Here is a 23,892-nt window from a genome sequence, read left to right on the forward strand (position 1 = left end):
CATATTTGGTTTCTTTTTTTTTTTTTGGCTAACATCATCTATGCTGTGGTTTAAATATCATCTCTATTAGAAAAAAAAAAATACAGATGGTGCAAAACACAAAAACAGTGGATCTGATTTCTAGAGGTTTATCCTGGCATGGAAAGATCCTTGCTAAGCTTTGGGACAGCACAGCCCTCCTTGTGTTCCCTGGTGCTGGGAATGTGGCCTGGCAGTTAAATGGAGCAGATCACTTCCACTCTTCAGCACATCCTGGGTTGCCAAAATACTCTGCCTTGGCAAGGTGAGAGAGCCAGAGCAGTCTGAGAAGCAGCAGAGTGCTGCCCTGGTTTCTTCTTTCATCCCACAAAAATCTTTTGAGATTTCTTAATTGTCAGTGATCTTCACTGAGAAGGAAAAAATCTTTACTTTTTTGCCATTGTGTAGAAAAATTTAAATATCATCCCAGAATAATCCCATGCTTAGGGCAGGCATTGGGATTGTGGTTCAAGTCTTGTGGCTCTTACCCAGATCAGAGCCTTTATCTTTATTTCTTGCAGCCCAGTTCAGTCTATACCACAAGATCACTGCATGTGGGTTCTTTTGTCCTTTGTCTGAGAATTTTACTGGCTCCGTGTCTGTGTTTCCTGAAGCCCATCCTGCATTAGGTGCAAATTTTTGCTTTGAGAATTCTGTTTTAAGCCTTTACCCTCTGCTGCTTTAATCAACAGGAGCAGAACCCAGTTGTGGGACTGAAGTTCTCTGTGTTTCACCACGGGTTTTTAGCTCCACATCTTCCCTGGGAGCGATGCCAGGCCTGAACATCCAGGAGGAACCTGCAGGAGAGGGAGCTGAGCAGTCTGCAGCAATACCAAACAGGCAGCAAGACCCAGCAGAGCAATAAACAGATTAAAAGAAAGAATCTTGCATGACTGAGCCCTTGTACTGAGCACACAGTGTGGGATGCTGTGATCTGATAGTGTCTAGACAGCAATATCCTACATTATTTTTTTTTCCTCTCTAACATGAATACAGCCAGAAGTTTCCCAAAAGAAAATACATTAAGAGAATTTCAGGTTTACAGCTTCACTAGTCAAAGAATTCCAGGTGACTTTTGCACAGAATCCCCACCATGTTTTTACAATACACATTTATCTGTGTGCGTGGTTCCCCTTTTTGCTTGTTCCAGGGCTAAAGTCTCAGAAACAAAATCTTTGTAAGAGGTTGTGCAAGGTTGTGCATTTGTAATATCGTGCATTTATGTGTCAGTGAATGATGTTTTAATGTACAATCAATGAGAATGTTCTTGTTCACCATTATTTAGCATAATTAAACAAAGATGCTGAGTGATTATGAAGTATGCATAATGCACAGAAATACATTTTAAAAACAAATGGGTTTGGAATAACATCTCTTTTAAGTCAAATAAAGACATGTCTTATACAGCTCTGCTTCATGGTTTTGGTATAACAAACTCTTGAGCTGCAAGAATCAAAGTTTGGGGTAACTGTGATAAGCAGATGTCCAGGGAGTCATGTTCTCTTGGATTATTTCTCTTCAGTTTCACATAAAGATGCTGTGAAGCTTCTGGCTTTTTGAAGCAGCTCCAGTTAAGACAGAGGTACAGCCTTCAAAGTTTCTTCTTGTGAACCTCAGGAAAGCAACACTGCATCAGTTTGTCTGTGTATTTCACTCCCTGATTTTGCCAGGCACGTTTTCTGCTGTTGGCTCTCTGGGATCCCATCCAAAGCTTTTCCAGAGTTTAGACTATGATCAAATAGGAGCAGTGTGACATAACAGAAAGTTTTCTTGTATTTTAGAATACATGTATCTTTTTTTGCTGCAAACAAGGAAGCTGACAGATGACAAATTCTGGATGGCATTTGAACTAAACTTCCAGTAGACTGGCAGCGCCTTTATGTTTATTTTTGGTGGAATGACCTTTCCATGTGTAAAGGCTCGAGATGCTTCCTGATTAAGTTATACTTCCACATGAGAAACTTTCACCTCAGAGGAATTAGTTAAAATTTTAAGAAAAAGGGTGCTTCCATGAAGCATAAATCTGTAATGAAATTTGCTTTTTCTTGGTGTTTTTTGTATTTTTTTTTTAGTTGCTATTAATTTTTACAACCAGATTTTTGGAAGAGTTGATGAGCTTGATAAACTATGAAAAAAGAGAAATTACTCTTTTGGTTTTGACCTACAGGTAAATTTCTTCCTCTTAGTAAAAGGTAACTGATCTCAAAATAAAAGAGCATTTTGATGTAGGAAACTGCTCCTTATTAATGTTTTCTCATTTTTACAAGTTTTAGTCATTTGGCAATTCTTTTCTGATTAATTATGAGTTATTATTTAATTAGTTTACTTTTCTCAGCTGCCATCCTGACCTAGGTGTGGTTTCCTACCTGTTTTCTGTAAGGGAAGAGCTTTGGTTGTGTCTGTATTGCAAAATTTAAACAGCTCAGACTATTAACCCTGTCTCCTTGTATATGTCAACCTTCCAGCTAAGTCAGGTAAAACTAAATACATGAAGCATTAGGCATTGGAGGGAGAATAAATATATAAAATAAATAAAAGAAATCAAGATCAGGAGTGGAAAACTTGTTTTCAGGACATGGTTTAAGTTCAGGCTCCTTTCCTGGTTGTATTCCATAATTCTGTGATACTCACCAGTTAGCTCACAGGAATCTGACCAGTCTGACCAAGGGCTGGGTAGCATTTGTGAGGAGATCTCCAAATTTTGCCCCAGGTATTTCTGTTTCACATTGGAAATTGTCCATATTTGAAGAGTTATTTCAAGTCTCACTACACCTCCTGTTTTTCAGAAGGATTAGATCTGTAAAGAAAGAAAAAATCAAAGTAATTAGATTTAAAAGAGGCTGGATATCAAGAGTAACACTCTTGCCATTGAAGTAGAGATGATGAAGAGCAATAAAATGTATTTCAGTCTAGTTTCCTTCTGCCTGCTTCCCATCAGGGCTCTGAGCTCACTGTCCCACATCCTGCAGTGTCTGTGCTGGGTGAGAACAGCTCCTCAAAGATGCTCTCAGATCCCAGAGAGCCTTATTTCCTCTTCCTCCCTTCTGGGGAAGCAGCAGTGCCAGAGCAGTGCTGGTTTCTGCCTCCCAGGGCATCCCTATTCCTAATTCCACATTGTGCTACCTCCCAGGAGGACCTACAGCATCCTGAGGGAATGATTGAGAACTCAAACCTTTCCTGTGTCTTGATTTTCTTCACAAATCTGTAAAATGTGTGTTCTGTAGGGGAAAAAAAAATTAAAAGTGCTTTGATTTTAGGGCTGAGGTGAAGCCCAGTCAGGAAACCATCTCTGCAAGATTTCACTGCCACAGAAGAGCTGCCACACTTGGAATTAAGAATAAGGTATGCAGGCTAACAATTCCCAGCAGATTGGCTGCTCTGGCAGAGATAAATCAAGAGGCAAGTCCCAAACAATTCCTTTGCTGGAGTCAATACTCAGTGAAAACTGTGATGATGTTGTAGCACCTGGGCAGATCTCTGTGTTATCCAAGCCAGATTTTTACCCACCAAACAGAGTGTGGGTGAAACAGAGTGTCCAAGCCATGGACAGCCAGTTTCTTTGGGAAGATGCTGTGGGAAATGTTGTTAAATTCTTTTCTAAAGCCCAGACAGACACACTCACAGCCTTTCCTCATCCACCACATGGGTCTCCCTCTCATAGAAGGAGGAGGAGGTTTTGCCTTTTCCTCATCTCTTGTTGTCTGGGTCTGATCCTTCCAAACAAATCTCAAAAGAAGTACTTTTTAATGGGAAAACACAGTTTCACAGTGGAGTTTTGGGGTTTTTTTTCCCCCAGAGAATTTCTCCTGAAATCAATGCTATCCAACTCTCTGAATACTGCAAATCCTAAACCCAGTAGAAAAACTTCACCCTCAGTACGCACTTGGGGAAGACTCAGTCAGTGTATAATTGCTTTACCTTTATAAAGCAAATTAAATATATTTATACCCACTTTTGCAGGGACCTTGAGGATCTCGGAAATGGAAACAAACATTAGTGGTTTTTTGTTTGTTTGTTTGTTTTTTCAATTGCTGCATTATACAAAAACACATTGCCAAGGACTTGGCAGTTGAGGCAGTGCTGCACATCCTGATGTGGTCAGAACTGGGTGCCACGACTCCATTGTCTCACACCAGTCCTGCTGCATCTGGGAAATGCCACAACACTCCAAGAATTCCTGGCATTTACTGCCTCTAGACCAACAAAAAAATCTTTAATGCCTGCTGGACATGGAGATTCCTTACCTGCAGATCTCTGGCTACTCAAAATCCATGCTTAGAGTACTCCCCTAATTCCCTACATATCCAAACTGCTTTGGTTTTAATAAATTTTTAAGAGTTTATTACATTTTTAAGAGTTATTTAAGCCACCTCTCTCTGCATCCATGTGCTACAAAAACTTCTGACAGAAATATGTGCCTGGCAACAGTCTTGCATGTTTAAATTAAAGAGAGGAAAACATTACTGTGAGAGCAGCAGGCACGAAAATATTGAGTTTGATAACGATATGAGCAGTTTTCTCTGTGATATTACTGTTTTAGAAGGAGGGGGGGAGTATTTAAGAGTACCTGAATATTCAGTATGTGTACAAAGGGATTTTTTTCCAGAGTGAGAGTGCTGTGATTATTCTGCTGTGATTTATTCCAGAGTGAGAGGATGCTCATCCTCTGCCTGTGCAGAGTTATCCTGATCCATTCCCACTGACAATTCCTACCTTGGCTCTCTCGGTGGGGACCCCTAAACACCACACATCCCTTAATCTTCCCAGTGAGCTGATTGCTGCTCATGTACACACACAAGTGTGTGGCACATGAAACCAGAATTACTGAAAATTGTAAAAAATGTGTATTTTATGATTGGCTTTTTGTAAATATTAAAAGGAATATTATATGTGTTGTGTTAGAAAGTTATGCTGTATTAATTCTCTTAATTGGTGTGGTAAATATAGTTTTAGGTTATAACAAAATGTTAAAATACAAACTATGCTATGTAGGATATTTTTTTAAAAAAAGAAAGGACTTGCAGTGAGACAGCAGCCACAGAACACCTAAATCTTTCAAAGAAAGAGAATTTATTGCCCTCTCATCAGAAGAAACGAACTTCTTCCCACCTCGAAAGCTCTGTTAGGATTCAGAGGAAGAAGCTGACGATGACCAGACAGAATCCTGTGTTTGAATGGAATTTATGCATCATGTATGAAGTGTATGAATATGCAACAGGCTGTTGTTTTTAAGGGTTAATCCTCTGTTAATGTGTCCTTTTCAGGCTTATGCTGCCCAGAAAAAGGTACCCGGACGTCCGTAACTATTTGTTCCTATTGCCTCATATTGTCCTGATTCAAATTGTCCAAATTATTATTACTCTAATTGTATTACTATTTTTATAACCATTTTATTACTATTAAAATTTAAAAAAATTAAAAACAAGTGATTGGCGTTTTTCACAGGAATCACGGGATCAGAGCGCTTTGGCCTGGAAGGGACTTTAGAAACCCCCAGCCACACAGCGGGCAGCTCGCTCCAAGCCCTCACAGCCGGGCCATCCCCTCCCGGGGCTGGCACTGACCCGTCCCGGTGTGGGCCCGCCCGGCGCAGCCACGCGGAATGGCCGGGATGAGCCTCGGGGCACAGCGGGCCGCGGCGTTTGTCCCCCGCCCGCGGTGACACCGCGCTCCGGCACAGCCTTGGCACCCCCGTCCCGCTCGGTGGGCCCGAGGCTGGAGCTGGGATGAGGGCCGGGACCGGGACCAGGACCCGGACCGGGATCGGGACGAAGCGAATCTTCCCGGGCTGCCGGCGCCCAATCGCGGCGGTCCGAGCGCGCCCCCGCGGCGCCTCTGCCGCCGGGCATACCGGGAGCTGTAGTTCTCTCTTTGCGTCGCGCCGCTCTATGCGCGGCCAGGCGAACTACAACTCCCAATAGCCTTCGGGGCTCCGCCACGCCGTGCCCGGCCGTGCCTACGATCCCCATCGCGCCCCGCGGGGCCTGGAAGGAGAAGCGGGTCCGGGAGCGCGCGGGGCGGCGCCTGCGTAGAGCGCGGCTTCCTGAGCGTCTGGTGGCGGCCGCCATTTTGTGGTGCCGCTTCCCTCTCCCGCTCGGGATCTGCGGCCGCGGGACCTGGCGCGGGGGCGACGCGGAGCGGGGGGAGCCGGGGCCGCCCGCACCCTCCTCACCTTCCCTTCGCCTCCGTGCGCCGCCGAGCCCCTCCGGCGCTGCCCCCGGGCGCGGCTGCGGAGAGCGGCGCTCGCCCACCATCATGGAAGACGACGGGCAGCCCAGGACCCTGTGAGTGGGGAGGGGGCGGCGGGGTGGGCAGCGGGCCCGGGGCGGAGCGGGGCGGGGGCAGGGGTGCGCTCCCGGGGAGCGGGGCCGGGGCCTCGGGGGGTGCCGGGGGAGCGGAGGGGCCGAGCGGGACGGAGCGTGTGCGGCAGGGCCGGCAGCGGGGTCCGGGCAGGGGGAGCGGGAGCGGAGCGCGGCCCGCACGGAGCCGGCGCCGCCGCGATCCAAGGAAAACGCGGGCGAGGCGCGGCTGGAGGCGGCGTGTAACGGGGTCCGTCCCCGCGGGGCTGGAGCTGCAGGCGGGGGTCCCAAGCCTTCCCCGGGGGGCACAGGCACCCTCGGGCCCCCCTGCCCGGCGGTGCCGGCGCTGGGAAAGTTCTTTGTGCTGTGCCGGCGGTGGGTGGGATGGGGAGCGCCGGGAAAGCGGGAGGGATCGCGCTTCCCTCCAGCGTGTCACGCTGTGCTTCAATAACCGGGTATCGGGCCCAGCAGAGAGAAATAACTGTGTGCTCGCCGTGGCTCTCCCCGCTCTTTAGTCACTCGGTGGATGTCATCCGTTTTCTGTTTGAAAATACAAATTTGAGCGTTTTGGGGTTGCTTGCGTTCTTTTCGCCTTTGCAGATGTGGTTTTGGTGAATTTTCTTTGTCCTGTTGGCTTAAAGGAGGGAGGCTCGCACTTGTGGTTGGGCACTGGAGAGCGGGGATTTTGTGCTGCTGCTGATTTTAAGCAGTTCCCAGATTTGCAGAGCAGCTGCCAGAGGGTGTTCGGGGCTCTGGGAGCCGTGCAGCGTTCGGGCTGCCCCTGGAAGAAAGGCAGGCTCATGCTCGGGCTGCCCAGATGACAAAACACAGCTCAGGACTGTGCAAATGAAATCTTTGTCTATTTAGCTTTCAGGACAGTAGCCTTCAGAGAAACTCCCCGAGATAGTCTGGACTGAAAGCCACTCTAAAGAAACTACTGAAACAGAGTAAAATGTATCAAAATTCTGTTCTCACTACCAAAATGATGACTTGGCATTTAAGGCTTAGCAAGGCAATTTGTTTTTTTCTCCTTTCTAGGTCTGCAAAAGTTCTTTAAACTCGTTTATAGTGTAGTATAAGTACTTAGTCCTTGCTCCCTGAGGTGCATAGTTTGAGTAAGCAGATCTGAAATGATTTTTGTGTTGATTACCCAAATGATGTGAGTTTGCCTGGCCCTCAGAGCAGACCTAGGTTGGAGTGTTGTTTTGGAATAGGAGGAGGGAAAAGAGCAGAGTCACACAGTGTTTTATTCAGTTTTATTTTCAAGGCTCCTTTCTTCATGATTGGCTCTTTTTCTTTCTTTTTAAGAACTGCTGTGGTCCCACTAAGTTTTAAGATGTTCTTTTAGTGCTAACAAGTTTGGGTACCACATGGGCCATGGGTCCTTCCCAGGATCACACCCATCGAGGACCTGACTTAACCCTCTTAGTTAAACAAGAAAAAAATAAATTTGTGCAAGATGTCTGAACTAGAATCTACAGCTGCCCCAAATGGTTTATTGCACACGTGGGACTGTTTCATTTGTTAAACTAATAAACAACATGCACATTAATTTCCTACTAGTTCTGTAGTAACCACAATCACAAAGGGTTACTTTCCTGTAATTATCTGTAGGCTTTTTGCTTGGAAGACAAAAATTTTGCTGTAGCATTTTTTACTTCTTGTCCCTACTTTTTATCTGAAATATCTTTAAATTTAGAATAGCAAGGTGTGTTTTAAAGATTATTGTCCTGAGCACTGCTTTTCATATAGAACACTTGTGATCTCATAAATAAAACTCACTGTCCCCCAAGAAGAACAAATAAAAATATTGTTAGTTGAACTTCGAAGTTTTCATTGTTTGGTGTATTTGGGGAGGGGGAGAAAGTGAAGAACAAATTGTTTCAGTAGCTATTTCACCATGTGCAAAAGCACTTGCTTGATAGTGTAAGCAGAACTTTATGAATGTCTTAGTTTTTCACTCCTGAAGGAATAAATGAGATCCAAAATCTGTAAATTAGGAAGGAATTTTCTTATTTAACAGTTGTAGGCCTTATTTTTTACTTATAAAAAGCAAAACATACCTTACCACTGTTCACTCAACATTTATGCCCATCTTAACCAGCTCAGAATAAGGATTGTTCCAGTTTGCAGTACTTACAGGGCTGTAATGTTTATTCCAGTCATGATAGGTCAGTCATAAACCTCTAAGAATTCAGAATATTTTCTGAGGCTTAATATAGAATGCTGACACTGTTTGCATTTTTATTTCTTAACTTTATAGAAATGTGAAGAATAACCTTAGATACTTTCTGCCATAAAACTTTCCAGGGATGATTTGTCACATGTCATTTTTTAACTGGTCCTAAAATGAGCTGTGAGCTTCTGATTTTTTTTGTTGTTTTTTGTTTTAATAGAACACTTCAAAGCTCTGTTTTCTCTGAGTACTGCTAGATTTCACAGGCTGTATCAAAGTCCTGCTTTTACTTTAAAGTGAAAACTAAACTATCAGGAACCTGATGTGCCGCTAATGTTATCAGTTCTCACAGGCAGCCAGTGAAGTTGCCAAGTTGTACATTCTTGTTGAAGTTTTTAGAAATGTTTTGTGTGATTTGTAGGTGTTCAGGGCTGCTCTGAAGTCACTGCGTGCCCACAGCTGCTCTCTCAGCAGCCTTGCCCTGCTGTATTCCAGGTCTGGAATGTGGATAAGGTGCAGGAGTTCCCTTCACCCAGATTCCCTTCTCCTGAACTTCCCTTCAGTTCAGCTCTGCACAGCAGTGTTGTCTCCTGGAGGAGGCTGCATAGGGGATTATTCTTGGCATCATTTTATTTCCAGTAGCTCACAAGCACTAGGCAGAGTTGCTAGAATTTCCACGGGCTCTTGAGCACATCAATTACCTTATTGCTTATCATAATTTCCTCTTTTAAATATGCTAACTGCCATTTCTTGCCTGTTGCCTGTGTGAGTGAGAAATCAGAGTTACTATCTTTCCTCAAGAAAAGGGTGTAAAGGAGTTGTGTGTACCTCAAAGTAGTGGCTGTAAGTCTCCCTTTCTTACCTCCCTGTCTAGCATGCAATACAAACCTGTTTGCCTTCAAAAAGAGAGTTTTGCTGCTCAAGCCAAAGAGTTGAGTTCCAAAACTCATTATGGACTGACACATGCCTCTGTGTTCCTTAGATAGTTCTCCAACACCTCTGAATTTCAAGTAGTTTGTTATTTGTGTTGTCAGCAGCATTCAGAAGTGTAATAGATAAAAATGTGTGTCAGGACATCTGTCTGTCTGTGGGTTGTTGGGTTTTTTTTGTAAATTGGTGTTTAGGTGCTTCAGGCTTGCAGAAGGGAGCAAACACCGTGGCCTGTGTGCAAAAAGCACAACTTTTGGTGCTCTGTCACATCATCCAATACCACCTATAGAGTTTAGTGCTTCTGCCTTGCTGGGTTTCAGAACTTTTAAAAAGTTTGCATAATACATCCTCTAGAATGTATCAGTCCAGAAAGGCTGGAATACAGTACAATACATGTTAGGAGTCTTCTCCTCTCTTGAGGTGTGGTTGTGATAATTCTGATTCCATGCAGTACAATAGAAGCTGCTGTTGTGTTACCTCCCATGGAAATGGAGCTGGGAAGGGGAAAGCTGAGCACAGCTGGCCATGTGTGCTGGGTGATAAACATCAGCTCAGCCAGGTTTTGTGTTTCCAGAAAGGTGAGGTGTCTGCTCCTGATGTGGTGAATATATTGATTTCTGTAGTTCTGTAGCACTCGGGCATTGCCACTGAAGGTGTTTGCTTGTGTGTTTTCATTAAAGTCATTTCTAACTGTACTGCAGGAGGTGATGGTACTGCAGTCTGCTTAAAGACACAAAGTAACCATCAAGTCTTACTTTTTAGCATATTGTTTCAAATGTGTAGAGATTTGTATTTCCATGTTTTCCATTTCATTTGAGAGATTTGGGTCTCTCTGGTGTTGTCCTTGCTGCACGAACCTTCACTGTGCAGTTTTCTCAGTGGGTGCATTCCTGAACTTGGAGTTTCAGCGCCTTGGGAAGGGTGGGAATGCCTCTGACTAAAGGTGATACTGTGCACCAAGGCAGCGTTTGTCAGATACATTTAGGGAATTCATGGACCAGCAGGATTTCACATCCCATCCGAATCTGGCAGTCAGGGAGGTCCTGATTTTTGTGAAAAGGCAGCTTGTTTCATAGCTGAGGTTTATGGTGCAGCATTCTCACAACTATCTTGCTGAAGACATGGTGGTATCAAAAAAACACTTAGTATATTTAAATATTCTAGCAGTTTGTGTAACTTTTCTTACCTTAGTTGAATAGATGGCTCAGGAATGGCTTTCCCTGGTGTTTTTTTCTTTTTTAAATTTTTGTCAGACCAAGAGGAATTCTCCTGCTTGATTTTCAGACTTGTGTTTTCCGAATACATGTTAGTATTATGCAGAAGAGGATGATACTTGGTTTTTTTCTTGTTAGTGTTAATTGTATTCCTTACTGTATCTGATTTGCAGTAGCAATAGTGTGTTAATTTCTATCAGTGTTACTGTATCAGTGTGCTGTGAGGCTCTGTATTAATGAACACTGCAGCATGCAGAGGAAACCAGAACCAGTAAACTGACCCTTTATGTTGGAATTCCTACTGGGATGTACTTTTCCCATCTGATTTTAGTAGTATCTTCAAAGGTTAATATTTCCACTAAAAGCTATTAGTGATTTACAATTTATCTTGGTGAATGATTAACAAAAATTTAGTTAATATTTCAGAAAGAAAGTATGGATAAATGTTTAACTACTAAATTTTCAGGATAGAACTGAAAAGTCAGTGAGATGGACAATTTGTCCTGTAAGGGCTCTTAGAGTTCTGCAGTTTTAAACTTCTCTACTGAAAAGCTTCATAACAATCCAGGCTTCTGTCAATGACTTGTGTTAATTCATACATATTTAATAAGAAAATAATGAGTACCTGAAGGATTTTAGTGGATGTTCTCTATTCAGGTGGTGCTTCAGAAAGTCACTCTGGGTCTTGTAGCTTCGAAGTCCTGCTGAGAAAGTGCAGAGTTGCCCCATAGCTGCTGAAAGAAGAACACAAACAAACATGTGTTGATAACGTTGTGTGTTCTGATGGAAACAAACAGTGTCCGTTTGGATGTTGCTGATCCGGATGAAAGTCCAGCTGTCAAACACAATTTGCCTTTGCAAAAATTCAAGGGTTGCCTCTCAGAGCAATTTCAGAGCACACCTTTAGTTAACTCAATCAGTTTGGCTGTGAGCACTAAGAAAGGCTTGCTCACATTTATGTTCGCTGCATTAAGGTCAGGCTGACTTGAGTTTGCAGTTTTATGACGTTCTGTAACTGACCAGAGTGAAATGAGTAAAATGTAAATTCTTTCAGCCTCTAAATCACAGAAGGTTCTGCTCATCTTCCTTATGAATTCCTTATGCCTTGTCAGCCTTGTTTGTGAAGGTGATGAATGTCCCTGTGCTGATGGCTTGTGACATCTGTTACTGTGACAAGCCTTTCTCTCAAATGATCACTTTGTTTACAGTTTGATTACAAATTAGTCACATTGTTAAAAAGAATTTAGTTTTGCATTCAAGAATTTCTCAGCCATTACTGTGACTTGGTAGATCTAGCACTTTTATCTAAACTTGATAAGTATTTCAAAACTTGGAATTATTTCTCAAGATTTACAAACTAACAAAAATCAAGAAGTCTGGGAAATATTAAAATAACACTGCCAGAATTTTGGGGGGTATTACAAAGGTGGGAGCTGTACAGTGCATTCCTATGGCAGAATGCTGCATAAATTGCCTTGTCTGTTGGTGAGTGGGCTGCCTTTCCAAATGCTCAGGGAAACAGAAAAGTTGAGGTGGTTGTTTGCAAGGCAGCCCAATTTGTCCAGGAGCTGCTCCTGAGCTGATGGCAGTGAGATGTGTGTTTGTACCCAAATTCAGAAGGATTCTTGATGAGATACTCAGTGGGAAGTGAAACTTAAAATATCATTGCCCACTTGGTTGCTTGTTCTGCACAGCATTCTTGAGCAATGTTGTTTGTGCTTTTGACATCTCAGTGCCAAGGGAATGATTGGCACCAGGTCTGGGTGTCCAGTGTTGGCTGCATTGAGCTTCACTTCTCAGTTAGCCAATGTTATAATTCAGAAAGCACATGAGTACTGCATTAAAACTATGAAATAATTAATAAATATTGTCTTTAAAATACTTGATGTTTTAAGGGAAGATTCTTTATAGTTGTTTAAGTTTTTAAAAACATAATTACATTTTAAAAGATGACAATTTCTGGTTTAAAATCTTGGTTTTTTGTTTCCTTGTGTAGCTATGTAGGAAACCTGTCCAGAGATGTGACTGAGGTTCTCATACTTCAGTTATTCAGCCAGATTGGACCATGCAAAAGCTGTAAAATGATAACAGAGGTAAGGCCTTCCACATCTGGGGGGTAGCAAATGTAATGTAACTTTGTCCTAAGCTGTCCAAAACAAATGGAGTTGAGGGCTTCTTTTGGCATTACTGGCAGTGGCTTTCTTGGGTTGATTGTGGTGGGCTCTGGGATAACTCTGCAGGAGAGAGCTGCTCTGTGCAATCCTGTGCTTTTGCCTGTAGCCCTGACATGGGAATCTTTTCCTTTTATCAGCTGGGGATGAGATTCCACTTTATTTAAACGATTGTTACCCCTTCTTTGCAGAATCACATTGTTCTGATGATCAGAAACCTTGTTATTTCAAGTGTAATTCATGGCTGTTTTGTACATTTTTCACTTTATTTGAACATGAGCCTCAGTAGTTCTTGTACCTCTTGAATAAATGGTTCTTTGCTATGGATGAAAAGTAAGAAGTCCTTCAAAATAAGTTTGGCTCTTCCTCAGCTTTTTCTGCACTAGTTCAAATACCTCTTTTCTGCAGTAGTACAAATAGTTCTTGTCTGCACCTGTCTGTTCTTAAATTAATTTTTCCATGAAACAAAGTGACAAAATTTCCATAGTATTCCAGATAAAGTCTTTTGCACAGAGTGTTGGTAAGTATTAATGTTTTCTTATCTCCATTGTAAATACTCTGGTACCTGTATGGTTGGCAGCCATTTCTGTGAGCTTTCTGACACATCCTACAAAACTTCTCTCTCCCTGGTATTTTTCCTTCCTTCTACATTTGTAACTGGTAAGCTTTGAGCAGGCAGGGACTGATCTGAGTTCAGCCAGGTTTAAGCTTTGGCCCTTCATCTCTGGTTTCTGTATACTCTTCATACTTTTTACTACAGCTTGTGCTTCTTACTAACTTGTAATCACAGATTTCTTGAGGACAGTTACATTAGTTTGTTGTCAGGGTTGTTAATGAAAGTATTAAAAGGCAAGTCTTGTGACCAGACTTCTTTAGGAATGCTACCAGAAAGTCCCCTGTGGGCTTCTTCTCCTTTCAATGTGTCACACAGCTTGTTTGTTTCTTTGTCTTTAGCTTATCATCCACTTGCTGCTTGTTTAATCACTCTCATCTTTGTCTGGACTACTAATTTCCCATGTGACACTTTGCTCTGCTGGATTTGCTTTAAGTTTATTGGGGAAAAATAGCAGAAGGCTGACAGATGACAGTTGTTAGCTCTTCTCTGAAGAAACACTTTTGATTGTCATGTGCTCTGCAGACATAAGGTGCTGCTGCTCCCACCTTTGGCTGGGTGAGAGCTGTTAGCAGCACTTTGGTTTCTTGAGGATCAGGTGAGAAATTCCAACATTTTTACCTTGGTTGAGCCTTAGTGGTTTTAAATCTTTCCATAAGTGAGACATCTTCATGAACAAGTAGATAAACAGCAAGTGCTGGCAGCTGTTTCAGTGCCACACAGGTGACTGCCCTGGGCTGACCTCAGCAGCTGCCAGTGAGCAATCACAGAAGTGCAGGCTGGATTCTGGACTGTCACAGGACCCTTCTGCTGTGTGTGGTAAACCTGTCCTGGGGACTGTGTCATGGTTGGATGGTTCTTACCATTGTTAGTGCCACCATCACCTTCTAAAACCTGTGATTTTTCCATTTTAGCAAGATGCATTAAGTCATTCTTCTTTTGTAGAGTATGTGACATGAACACATCAAGTGTTGAAAATTTCAGGTGTTTTTTTTTGGGGGGGTATGTAATACTCAGGCTGCTGGCACAGTATTTGTAGACAGTTTGAACACCTAAAGATCTGAGTGTCTGCAAAAGAGATTCAGACAAGTTCTCAGTGCTAAAGAAGACCTCCCTACAATCTAAAAGTAAGGCTGCACTTCAGCTGAAGCATAAACTGCACCAAATTTCCTAAAGAAGCCTTAAATGGGTTTCCCAAAGTAGTGTGGGAGGAGGGGTGAGTTAAGGCTTTCTTTTTGGGGCATCTGAGGTGAGTGTGCTTGTAGAGAACTTTGTGAGTGAAACTTTTGTATGATCTCAGGTGCATTTCTCTCATCTGTTCACTGTGCATCAGTTGCAGCCCCAGGTAGTGACAGTGTGCAGGAGGATGACTTCAGGCTCCCAGACCATTCTAGGTGTATGAAGGCCTTGTGATCCATTGTTGCATCTTCACAGCTTCACAAGTAGACAGGACTGTGTTTAAGCTCTACAATCCAGTTTTAGGAGGAAGGATTAGAATTGTTCAGCAGTGTGTGTATGGGTTGTCAGAAGTTAAATAGGAATGCTGGAAAAGGCTTCTCTTAGCTTGTGTTACAGCTGTGTTCTACCTGTATGGGAGGTTGATAGTGGGAATACTGATGCCAGAGCAGTTCCTCTCTGCTAGATCCTTCCCTTTCCATGTGAGAAATAACTTGTTTAGGGTAATATTGGTGTTTCTAGAATTATATTTTATCATTTTGGTCCGTGCACGTGCTGCATAGTTAATGGAAATGTTTTGGTTAGAGTTTTTGTACTCATTACATCCTGGAGGTAGATCAAATCCAGTGTTCAAGTTGGCATTCTCAACATCCTTTCCACTTGATCAGCTTTTCAGAAAACTCTTCTGTTCTTTGCACTTTATACTCTGCTACATTTATTACTTCAGTGGCCTCTGCCAGTGAGTATTTTTAAAGGTGATTTTTTAGGCCATCCTACAAAACCAGGTTGTACTCAAGGTTTAACAGAGTTAACAGTCAATTGATTAGTATCCTTTTCCCTCAGTCAAACTATTTGAATTCTTTTAAAAGCTTCTTTCCCAGACATTTGCTATGGCATGTTTCACTTGAGACTGACACTGTGCAGGTTCCAGGTTGCTGCCTGCTGGTGGTTTTCAGTCAAATAAAAGGAAAGACTTCTTAAGTAGGGCAAGAGAAAATTGATGAAAATGTGTCTGGGTACTAAACCTTTCTAACTTTTGAGTATATGCATGAAGCAGATTTTTCTTCTCTCCATTCTTTCTTTCCCCCCCCTCCCTTTCCATCCAGTTTGCAGATCACTTTTCTGATCAGTTATTTTTAGTTCAGTAAACTTCAGTCCTCATTCAAAGCAAGCTCTCTTTCACAAACTGCTAGACTTTTAATAAAAAAAAATCCATCTTAAGAATTCTTGCATTTAAGTGTAATGTCAAAGGCTATTTCATAAATCTGATGCAAATCATTCTGAAAGTTTCTAGCTGTAAGTAATATATTTTCCTGGATTTTCTTCTCAGCAACCCGATAGCAGAAGGGTCAACTCTTCTGTTGGATTTTCTGTTTTGCAGCATACAAGCAATGACCCTTATTGCTTTGTGGAATTTTATGAACACAGAGATGCAGCTGCTGCATTAGCTGCTATGAATGGGAGAAAAATTTTGGGAAAGGTAAGTTGCTCACATGGTAATCTTAGATTTAAGGAATATAGATTTGTGTGAAAATATTAATAAAATTGTTGAAGATATTTTACCAAGATTAAATATTGATAGAATAATATTTTAAAAGTATTGATATAAAAAAGTAAGTTTTGTTTAGGAAATGTATTATTTGTGATCTTCTATTTATGATGGTGTTTTATATTAAATGATGATTTGTAAATGTTGACAGTTGTAACCCACCCTTGAATGAACTTAGAAAATGTAAGAATTGTGTGAATTTATACTAAATCTTATACTTGTTTTCAGGAGGTCAAAGTAAACTGGGCAACAACACCAAGTAGCCAGAAAAAAGATACATCCAGTAAGTAATGTAATGCCACAGTATCCCTTGTGCACAAATACTTCACAGAGTGGTAATAATTTATCATAAATGCATTTAAACATAACTTCTCTCCTTCCCATCTAGTGTTTGATAGAATTTTGCAAACTAATTCTTCTGTTTCTGCTTTACAACTGTGGAAAGCGGAGTGGACAGATTAAATTGCTGCTGCTGCTCTTCACATGGAATCCTGAGCGTTCCTGGTTCCCAGAGTGTGTGCAGAGCATCACTTTCTCAGGAGTTGAAACTTTAGATAGCAGTTAAATATTTGATTAGTAAATTATTTATTTGCAGATCACTTCCATGTGTTCGTTGGGGATTTAAGTCCAGAAATAACAACAGAAGACATCAAGTCAGCATTTGCTCCTTTTGGTAAAATATCGTAAGTATCATCATAAACATTTCCATTATCAGTCAGAAAATGTGATAGTGAAAATGTGTTTCTAAGTTGAAATGTTATTTCTTATCTTTTGAGAGAATTTTTCTGCTGTTCATTTCCTTGTGGTGGGTGGGTGGGCAGTAAAGAGGGGTTGTATCTCAGTGTGTTTCACAATGTAAATGCAGTAATGTAATTGTGCTCTGGTTTGCTGAAAGCAATGTGCTTTTAACCTAATTTATATGCTAATGTCCTTCAACCTTTTATTTAAAATTTAATTACTGCTCTAAGTGTGATTTTTTGCTGTTGAGAATGTGTATAGAGTAGTGACTTGACATACTATATATATTGTATCCTGGGTGTGTTTTATGTGCATTTTTGCTGCATTTCATAGGCAGTGTGGAAAACTGGGCAATTGCAATCTAATTCTATAAAGCAGCTAGTTAATAACTTGGGAATGTTTTGAAAAAGCTAATATTTATGAGAATGAAATCTGGTTTTTTGGATGATAATGGGATGAATTACAATTATAATACCTTAAATGAAAGAATGGTGGCTTTACAATATGTGCACATTTCTGCCAGTTAAGAGAATGTTTCTTTAAACTTCTCTGGGACAATTCAGGTGATCCTAAATCACCTGGTGTTCTAATTGAACATATTTAACATTGCAAAATCCTTGAGAGTGCTAAAGTATAAATGTCCTAAAGCGTACTGCTACAAAAAAAGTCTGTTAATCTTTTATCAGTTTATCTTTATAAAAATCAAAGTTGCACATGAAGGTTTTTGTACTACTTTACAGGAATATATTTCTAAGAACAAAATTCTTATTTTTCTCTTGTTCTGTACGCATATTTTTAAATGAATCATAAATCTTATTTCTTACCTCTGCTGTTTTGTTTACTTTGCTTTTTGTCTCTTAATGTGGTAAGTAGTACTGTTTTAAAAATCAATTTAAAAAGAATAATTCAGGTTTCTGTTTCTCAATCTATATTTATACCTGAGACCTGCAGTTTTTCTAAAGTCCAAGTCACAATTAAAAGTAATAGCATTCTGGTTATTTTGCAGAATTGCTCATAAGAATGGACAGGATCTTGAAGGCTAACTGCAAGGAACTGTGCACACTGGAACTCAGTTGTAGATTTTTTCTCATTTCTATTTATTCTTATTATACATTATTTATATATACATATTTTAGTATTTACATTTTAACATTCTATTATTCAGTGCAGTTCTATATTTCCAATCATTTTAACTTACTCACTAAAATTTCTGTGTAAATTTGTTGTTTTCGTACTGGTGTGCTTAGCATTGTTGTTAGTTTTATTCTCCTTTCTTAAATTTCTGAAAATGTCAATTTTTCAAAATTTACAGCTACCCAAACTCCAAAATGATGGTAGAGAATTGACCAAGAAAAATAAAGAAATCTGTTAACAGGCCATGTATGCCTTTTAATTCCTATTTTTTCCTCTTTTTCGATTTTTTTAATATTTCATATATTTTGTATCACTAGGCAGAAGACATTTAACTATTTAGAAAATGCATGGTAAATTAGATAGAATTGTTACAGTAATTTATAGAACAGTAAACCTTAGAGGACCCTAGCCAATAGAATATTAGAAAAGGAAACTTTGTTTCTCTTATACTTCAAATTTGAACATTCTAGTTATAGCCAGTATAGGTTATGTGCATAGGTTGCATGTTTATTACATGTTATTTTTTTTGTCCTACTGCTTTTTTCTAACAGGTAAAGAAGCAATAGGGAGAGTTCAGGAATGACTGTAGTTTTAGGGCTAACTGAATTTATAAGAAAAAATTATGCTCACAATACAGTGTGTGTGGTTCCTTTTAGTTTTTATTTTGCAGGTTATCAATACTACCCTCATATAGCTGTGCTTCTTTTCACAGGGATGCACGGGTAGTTAAAGATATGGCAACTGGAAAGTCAAAAGGCTATGGTTTTGTATCTTTTTATAACAAACTGGTGAGTAATCACAATGCAGGTTTAAAATAGTTCCTGTTTTCCATTTTTAGTTTTTGCCTGTTTATGTATTCGCTGTTTATTAGAATTCACCCAGGGAAACAAATTTACATGTACAGGAGCTGGATGTATGTTTAGGGCAATGTGGGGAAACTGTGAATCATTTTCCTTAAATATTTTGCATAGGGAAAAGCTCACAGTTTCAGGATTTTAGGCATATAAAGCCTGTGTGGTCAGAAGTCCTAAATGTCAGATCTCTGGAGCTGTCCTAATCAGAGAAAAAATTTTAATTTCTTCAGATTTGCCAATGCCATAAGATGCTGCAATTGAATGCCTTGATTTAGTGTGTTTTTCCAGTTGCAGTTTCTTTGTTCTGTTTTATGGCTGAAAAAGCAAGAAATTATTTCCATGTACCCCTCTTCCCTTATCATACAGTTGTTTGGTTCCTGTGACCAGGGGGGAACTGTAACAGTCATGGAATTAAAAGTTACTGGATTCTTTTTAGACTGAGCCATAAAAACTCCAGTTTGAAATTAGTATTCATCCTACAAAATGAATGGATTAATTCTAAACACAGTACTGAAAAGTACTCTAAATTTTTATGTCCTGTTTGCTGTTCGTTGCCACAGCAGCTGCACCTGTAAGGTTATGGTGTGACAGTCCTGAGCTGGTACTTTGAGGCTCATTTTTCAGAATGTATCATTCTGCTGGGTTTGGGGAAGGTGGGATGTGCTCCCAGACTCCCAGCCTGAGCTCTTAATGCTTAGAACAGTTAAGAGAAAATGGAACTCCTGCATTGGACTGGATCAGTTATGGCCTGGGCTCTGTTCCATTTTGATCCTCAAGCAGGATAGCAGCAAGATTCATCAGAGTGTTTCCTTTCCTGACCAGTTCTTTGTGTGTTCACCATGTTTTAGGAGCCAAGGGTGCTTGAATCAATTGGGGTGTTTCATTGTCTGGGGATTTGGTTTTATCATTTAGATTGAGTTTTTTCTTTTCTTATTGGTCATCTTTTGTAATTTCATTTTTGTATTTCTGTGTTTTCAAAATGAGTACTCAATATAATTAAAACCTAGAAAGATCAAGGTCCTGAGTTTGAGAAGAGAATTCTAATTGAGAGCAGCTCACCTTTAACTTGTCCACATTTTCTTTGTCCCTTGTGCTTGGCAGTTTTGTCCTTAAGCTTTGTGCCCTTGGAAAAGCATTTCAAATGTGCACTCACTGTTTGCTCTACCTGTCTTCTTCCAAAGTAATTGGGAGACAAATTGCTTCTTGCAGCTGTTAGCAAACTTACCCTTGCTTACCAGATGTTTCTGCTTACACTGGGAGCTAAAGATTGTCTTCAGTTTCATGTTCAGGATAAAAAGTGGGCCATGGATTCTCGTGTGTGTTCATACAATGACTTTAACATGTAGAGAACTTACAAAACATCTGTTGCACACCTCCAGGAAGCAAAAGAAACATTTAGTGATAGTTATTTTATAATTTCAGTGATTGGTTCTGCATCTGTGTGACCTTCCCACTTTTTTGGGCAGCTTTTGAACACTCTAATGCAGATGCTTGTGTAGTATGTGTGTATATGGTATAAATGTGTGTGTGTACATGTATGTATACAGGTAGTGTATATATATATATACAGGTAGTATATATATGATTGCAGTTGGCTTTTATCTTGTGTAGAAAATGGCTGGGAGGAAGTTTTTACCAAATGACTACTGAGGGCCTTCTCTGTAACCAGTTGCCTTCATGTTAATTAATGTTTGTCTGCTTACTATAATTGTTCACAATTTCATCATCTTAGTACTGTTACTGGTTTTGTCAGTGGAATTAACTGATAACCAGGTCTTGGGAGTAGATTTGTACATGGTTTTTGTTTGGAAGTGCTACAATCTCTGTTTTAATCTTTGCAGGATGCAGAAAATGCTATTGTACACATGGGAGGCCAGTGGTTGGGAGGCCGCCAGATCAGAACTAACTGGGCAACAAGGAAACCACCAGCCCCTAAAAGTACACAAGAAAGTAAGAGCTTCATGTCATGCTGTGTTGTGTTTGCTGTCTTTTCACTGTTCAGTGGGGAAATAAAATACAAGCCAAAATCATGTCACTTAAATGACACATTAGCTTGCCTTCCAGATCTTGATTAGATTTTTTTGGTATGTTGTATCAACATAGTCATAAAATATTTAATGTTTGTTAATAATGTGCTTGTTAAATGTGAAATTCATGCTTGTGTATGAGGTAAGTGTCTAGGTTACTGTCAGCCCACTGCTGAATACCAGCCTTCTCTCTTTATAGATAATACAAAACAGTTGAGATTTGAAGATGTAGTAAATCAGTCAAGTCCAAAAAATTGTACTGTGTACTGTGGAGGAATTGCCTCGGGGCTAACAGGTATGAAGTGTTCTCTTATTTTTTATTATTGAAACTTTTTGGACACCAGGATGGTTACTAATTCAACAATTCTTATGTTGTAGATCAGCTTATGAGACAGACTTTTTCACCCTTTGGACAGATTATGGAAATAAGGGTGTTTCCAGAAAAAGGTTACTCATTTGTCAGGTATGGACAGAGAAAACAAAATCTCTGGGTCTGTGCTTGTAGTAACACTTCATTTCTCTGTAATTTCACTTGATTGAACTTGTCCTGATACAACAAAATCTGTCACCATATATTCATAAAATAATTTGGAACTTGTAAAAAGGGCCACCAACATTTTTACCTGAGAAGATGAATGTTTGTGAAAGCAGATGTTTTTCTCTGGATTTCCTGTATGTATGGAATCACTGTTTTTTAAGTAATCTGGTGGAAGTTCTGTAAAACATAACATTGGTTTGTTTTTACATTTTTTAGGTTTTCAACCCATGAAAGTGCAGCACATGCTATTGTTTCAGTTAATGGAACCACAATTGAAGGACATGTTGTTAAATGTTATTGGGGTAAAGAATCCCCTGATATGACTAAAAACTTCCAGCAGGTAACTGGACCTAACCTTTTCTTTGTATTCCAAAAGCAATTGTGTTTATACCTGTAATGACTTCCCAGTTATAATGGCTAAATTTTGTGGTGGAGTTCTTATGAAATTCCATGTTCTGTCTCAGTTATGTTCCAGTTCATCAAATTGGGCTAGTGATTTTGATGGAATATCTGTTACTGTCTTCTGGATATGATCCAAGATAGGGAGAAACTTTGAGGTAATTTTAATTCTTGCTGTTTTGCTAACTGCAGATTAGGTGGCTGTCCAGCCAAATAGTCTTTGGGGTTTCAAGCACACACAAATAAATTTTTCAGTACAAGGACCTAATTAAGTCATAGTGACATCTTATTTTTCAGATCTCATTATTGCTTGTTTTAACTCTCTGAGTGATATAGCCAAAACTTTGCCTTCAGCAGCACAAATGCAAAATAAACCATCTCTAGAAGCTGAAGTACAATGGATTATTCTTTCTGCAGGTGGATTACAGTCAGTGGGGACAATGGAGCCAAGTATATGGAAACCCACAACAGTATGGGCAATATATGGCTAATGGGTGGCAAGTACCATCATATGGAATGTATGGCCAAGCATGGAATCAACAGGGTTTTGGAGTAGAGTGAGTATATTTAATTTTTTTAGAATATTCCAAGGATGCTGTAGTTTAGGTTTCAGACTCATTTGGGTCAAGGATTGCACAAGGTTTCAAACTTTAGGGGGATTCCTGTGTGCTTAAAGTTTATGTTGAGTGCTTGCCATGAGCAGATACTGGGGGGAGTGCTCTGACTTGTACCTGGTGGCACATTTTGTGTGTGATGGGGGCACAAAGACCACCCAGTGTTTGGAAAAGTTTTGGGTGGTGCTTTTGTCTGGTATCTAAATCTGTTCTGGGTTCTGACTTGAGGTGGTGAGTCTGAGCCAGGAGCCTGGGCATTTGCCTACAGGGAGAGAAGGAACACAGACCCTTGAACTTGTGCAGTTTCAGAATTTGGGTGGGCTTTTAATAATGGAGTTTTTCAATAAAACTCTTTTGTTTTAACATAATTTTGAAATAACTTGTTTGCCTAGTTCTTCATTATCTGGTGCCAGTTAAACATATTAAGCCCTGATAGACCTCTCACTGGTGTCCATGCCCATGAGGTATTGGGTATTTCTTGCATTTCTGCATCACTGATGTTGAGTTCCAGCCACCTGTGTGTGTTCATGCCTTGGGAGGCAGATGCCATATCCAACTGGTACCCAAGGTTTGTGGGGTTTTTTTCTCCTTTGTTCTTCAAAAGCTCATGATATTTTCAGGAATCACATGTTGTAGAGCTTAACCTGAATTACTCATTAAAAAGAAGAAATTGTTCTATTTTGATACAAGTAGTTGTGTAGGAAGTATGTTTTTATATATTTTTTTTCAAGTTGCTTTTCCCCACTGTTTTTAACCATCCTGTTTCTTTTTAAGCCAATCTCCATCTGCTGCCTGGATGGGTGGATTTGGTGCTCAACCTGCCCAGGGCCAAGGTGCTCCTGTAATACCTAACCAAGCTGGATATGGTATGGCAAGCTACCAAACACAGTGAGCTGGGACTCTGTTTAAAAGTGTGTATTTCATGATAGGCTGCAGTTTCCAGTGACATTCTGAAGACTGGAATGTAGACAATGAAAAAACAAAAGAAAATATTTATTTTAAAAATGGAAATGTTTGGAACCTTTAGCACAGCTTTGCTTTGGTGAAGGACACAAATGTCTTCTAGTTCTGCCTTTTTAAGTTTTTGTTCATGATGGATATGAACATGTTTTTCTTTGTGTACAAAACTTCAAAATAAAGTCAATAAAGACAATTCTGACTACAAATTTTGATATAGTAGGAGAAATGGCTAATGAATTTGATTTTGAGGTTACCATTCCCTTTTTTTTTTTTTGTTTTGTCTTCAGTGTTTTATATCATTGTGCTTTTAAGAGAAATGACATTGAAAAACAGGGAGTTGCTTTTAGCTGAACACACATCCTGAAATAAACTGTGGACCAATCACTACAACCTGCAAGACAGTATTGAGTTTTCCAGAAACCTATGGACATAGCTCAAAGTATATGTAGGTCTTGGAAGAATTTTTTAAAAAAATATTTAAT

The 23,892-nt window shown here is 40.2% G+C and overlaps 1 protein-coding gene across 3 annotated transcripts; it reads left to right on the forward strand.

The window, feature by feature from the left end:
- The first annotated feature begins 6,054 nt into the window (after positions 1-6,054).
- On the forward strand, positions 6,055-23,603 carry TIAL1 (TIA1 cytotoxic granule associated RNA binding protein like 1). 3 transcript variants are annotated; one of them, XM_064716087.1, is made up of 12 exons: positions 6,055-6,302; positions 12,634-12,730; positions 15,979-16,077; positions 16,375-16,429; positions 16,742-16,829; positions 18,731-18,806; positions 20,714-20,822; positions 21,099-21,194; positions 21,278-21,362; positions 21,654-21,777; positions 22,254-22,393; positions 23,225-23,603. In XM_064716087.1, the coding sequence occupies exons 1-12, from the start codon at positions 6,274-6,276 to the stop codon at positions 23,340-23,342; spliced, it is 1,116 nt and encodes a 371-aa protein (XP_064572157.1). In that variant the 5' UTR covers positions 6,055-6,273; the 3' UTR covers positions 23,343-23,603. The 3 variants fall into 3 exon arrangements, with proteins under 3 accessions (XP_064572157.1, XP_064572158.1, XP_064572159.1); XM_064716088.1 differs by having other exon boundaries at positions 15,928-16,077; positions 23,225-23,484; XM_064716089.1 differs by lacking the exons at positions 6,055-6,302; positions 12,634-12,730; positions 15,979-16,077; positions 16,375-16,429; positions 16,742-16,829 and adding an exon at positions 18,142-18,264 and having other exon boundaries at positions 23,225-23,484.
- The last annotated feature ends 289 nt before the right edge of the window (positions 23,604-23,892 follow it).

This window comes from Zonotrichia leucophrys, chromosome 6, assembly GCF_028769735.1.
Source record: "Zonotrichia leucophrys gambelii isolate GWCS_2022_RI chromosome 6, RI_Zleu_2.0, whole genome shotgun sequence".
NCBI classification, from domain to species: Eukaryota; Metazoa; Chordata; class Aves; order Passeriformes; family Passerellidae; genus Zonotrichia; species Zonotrichia leucophrys.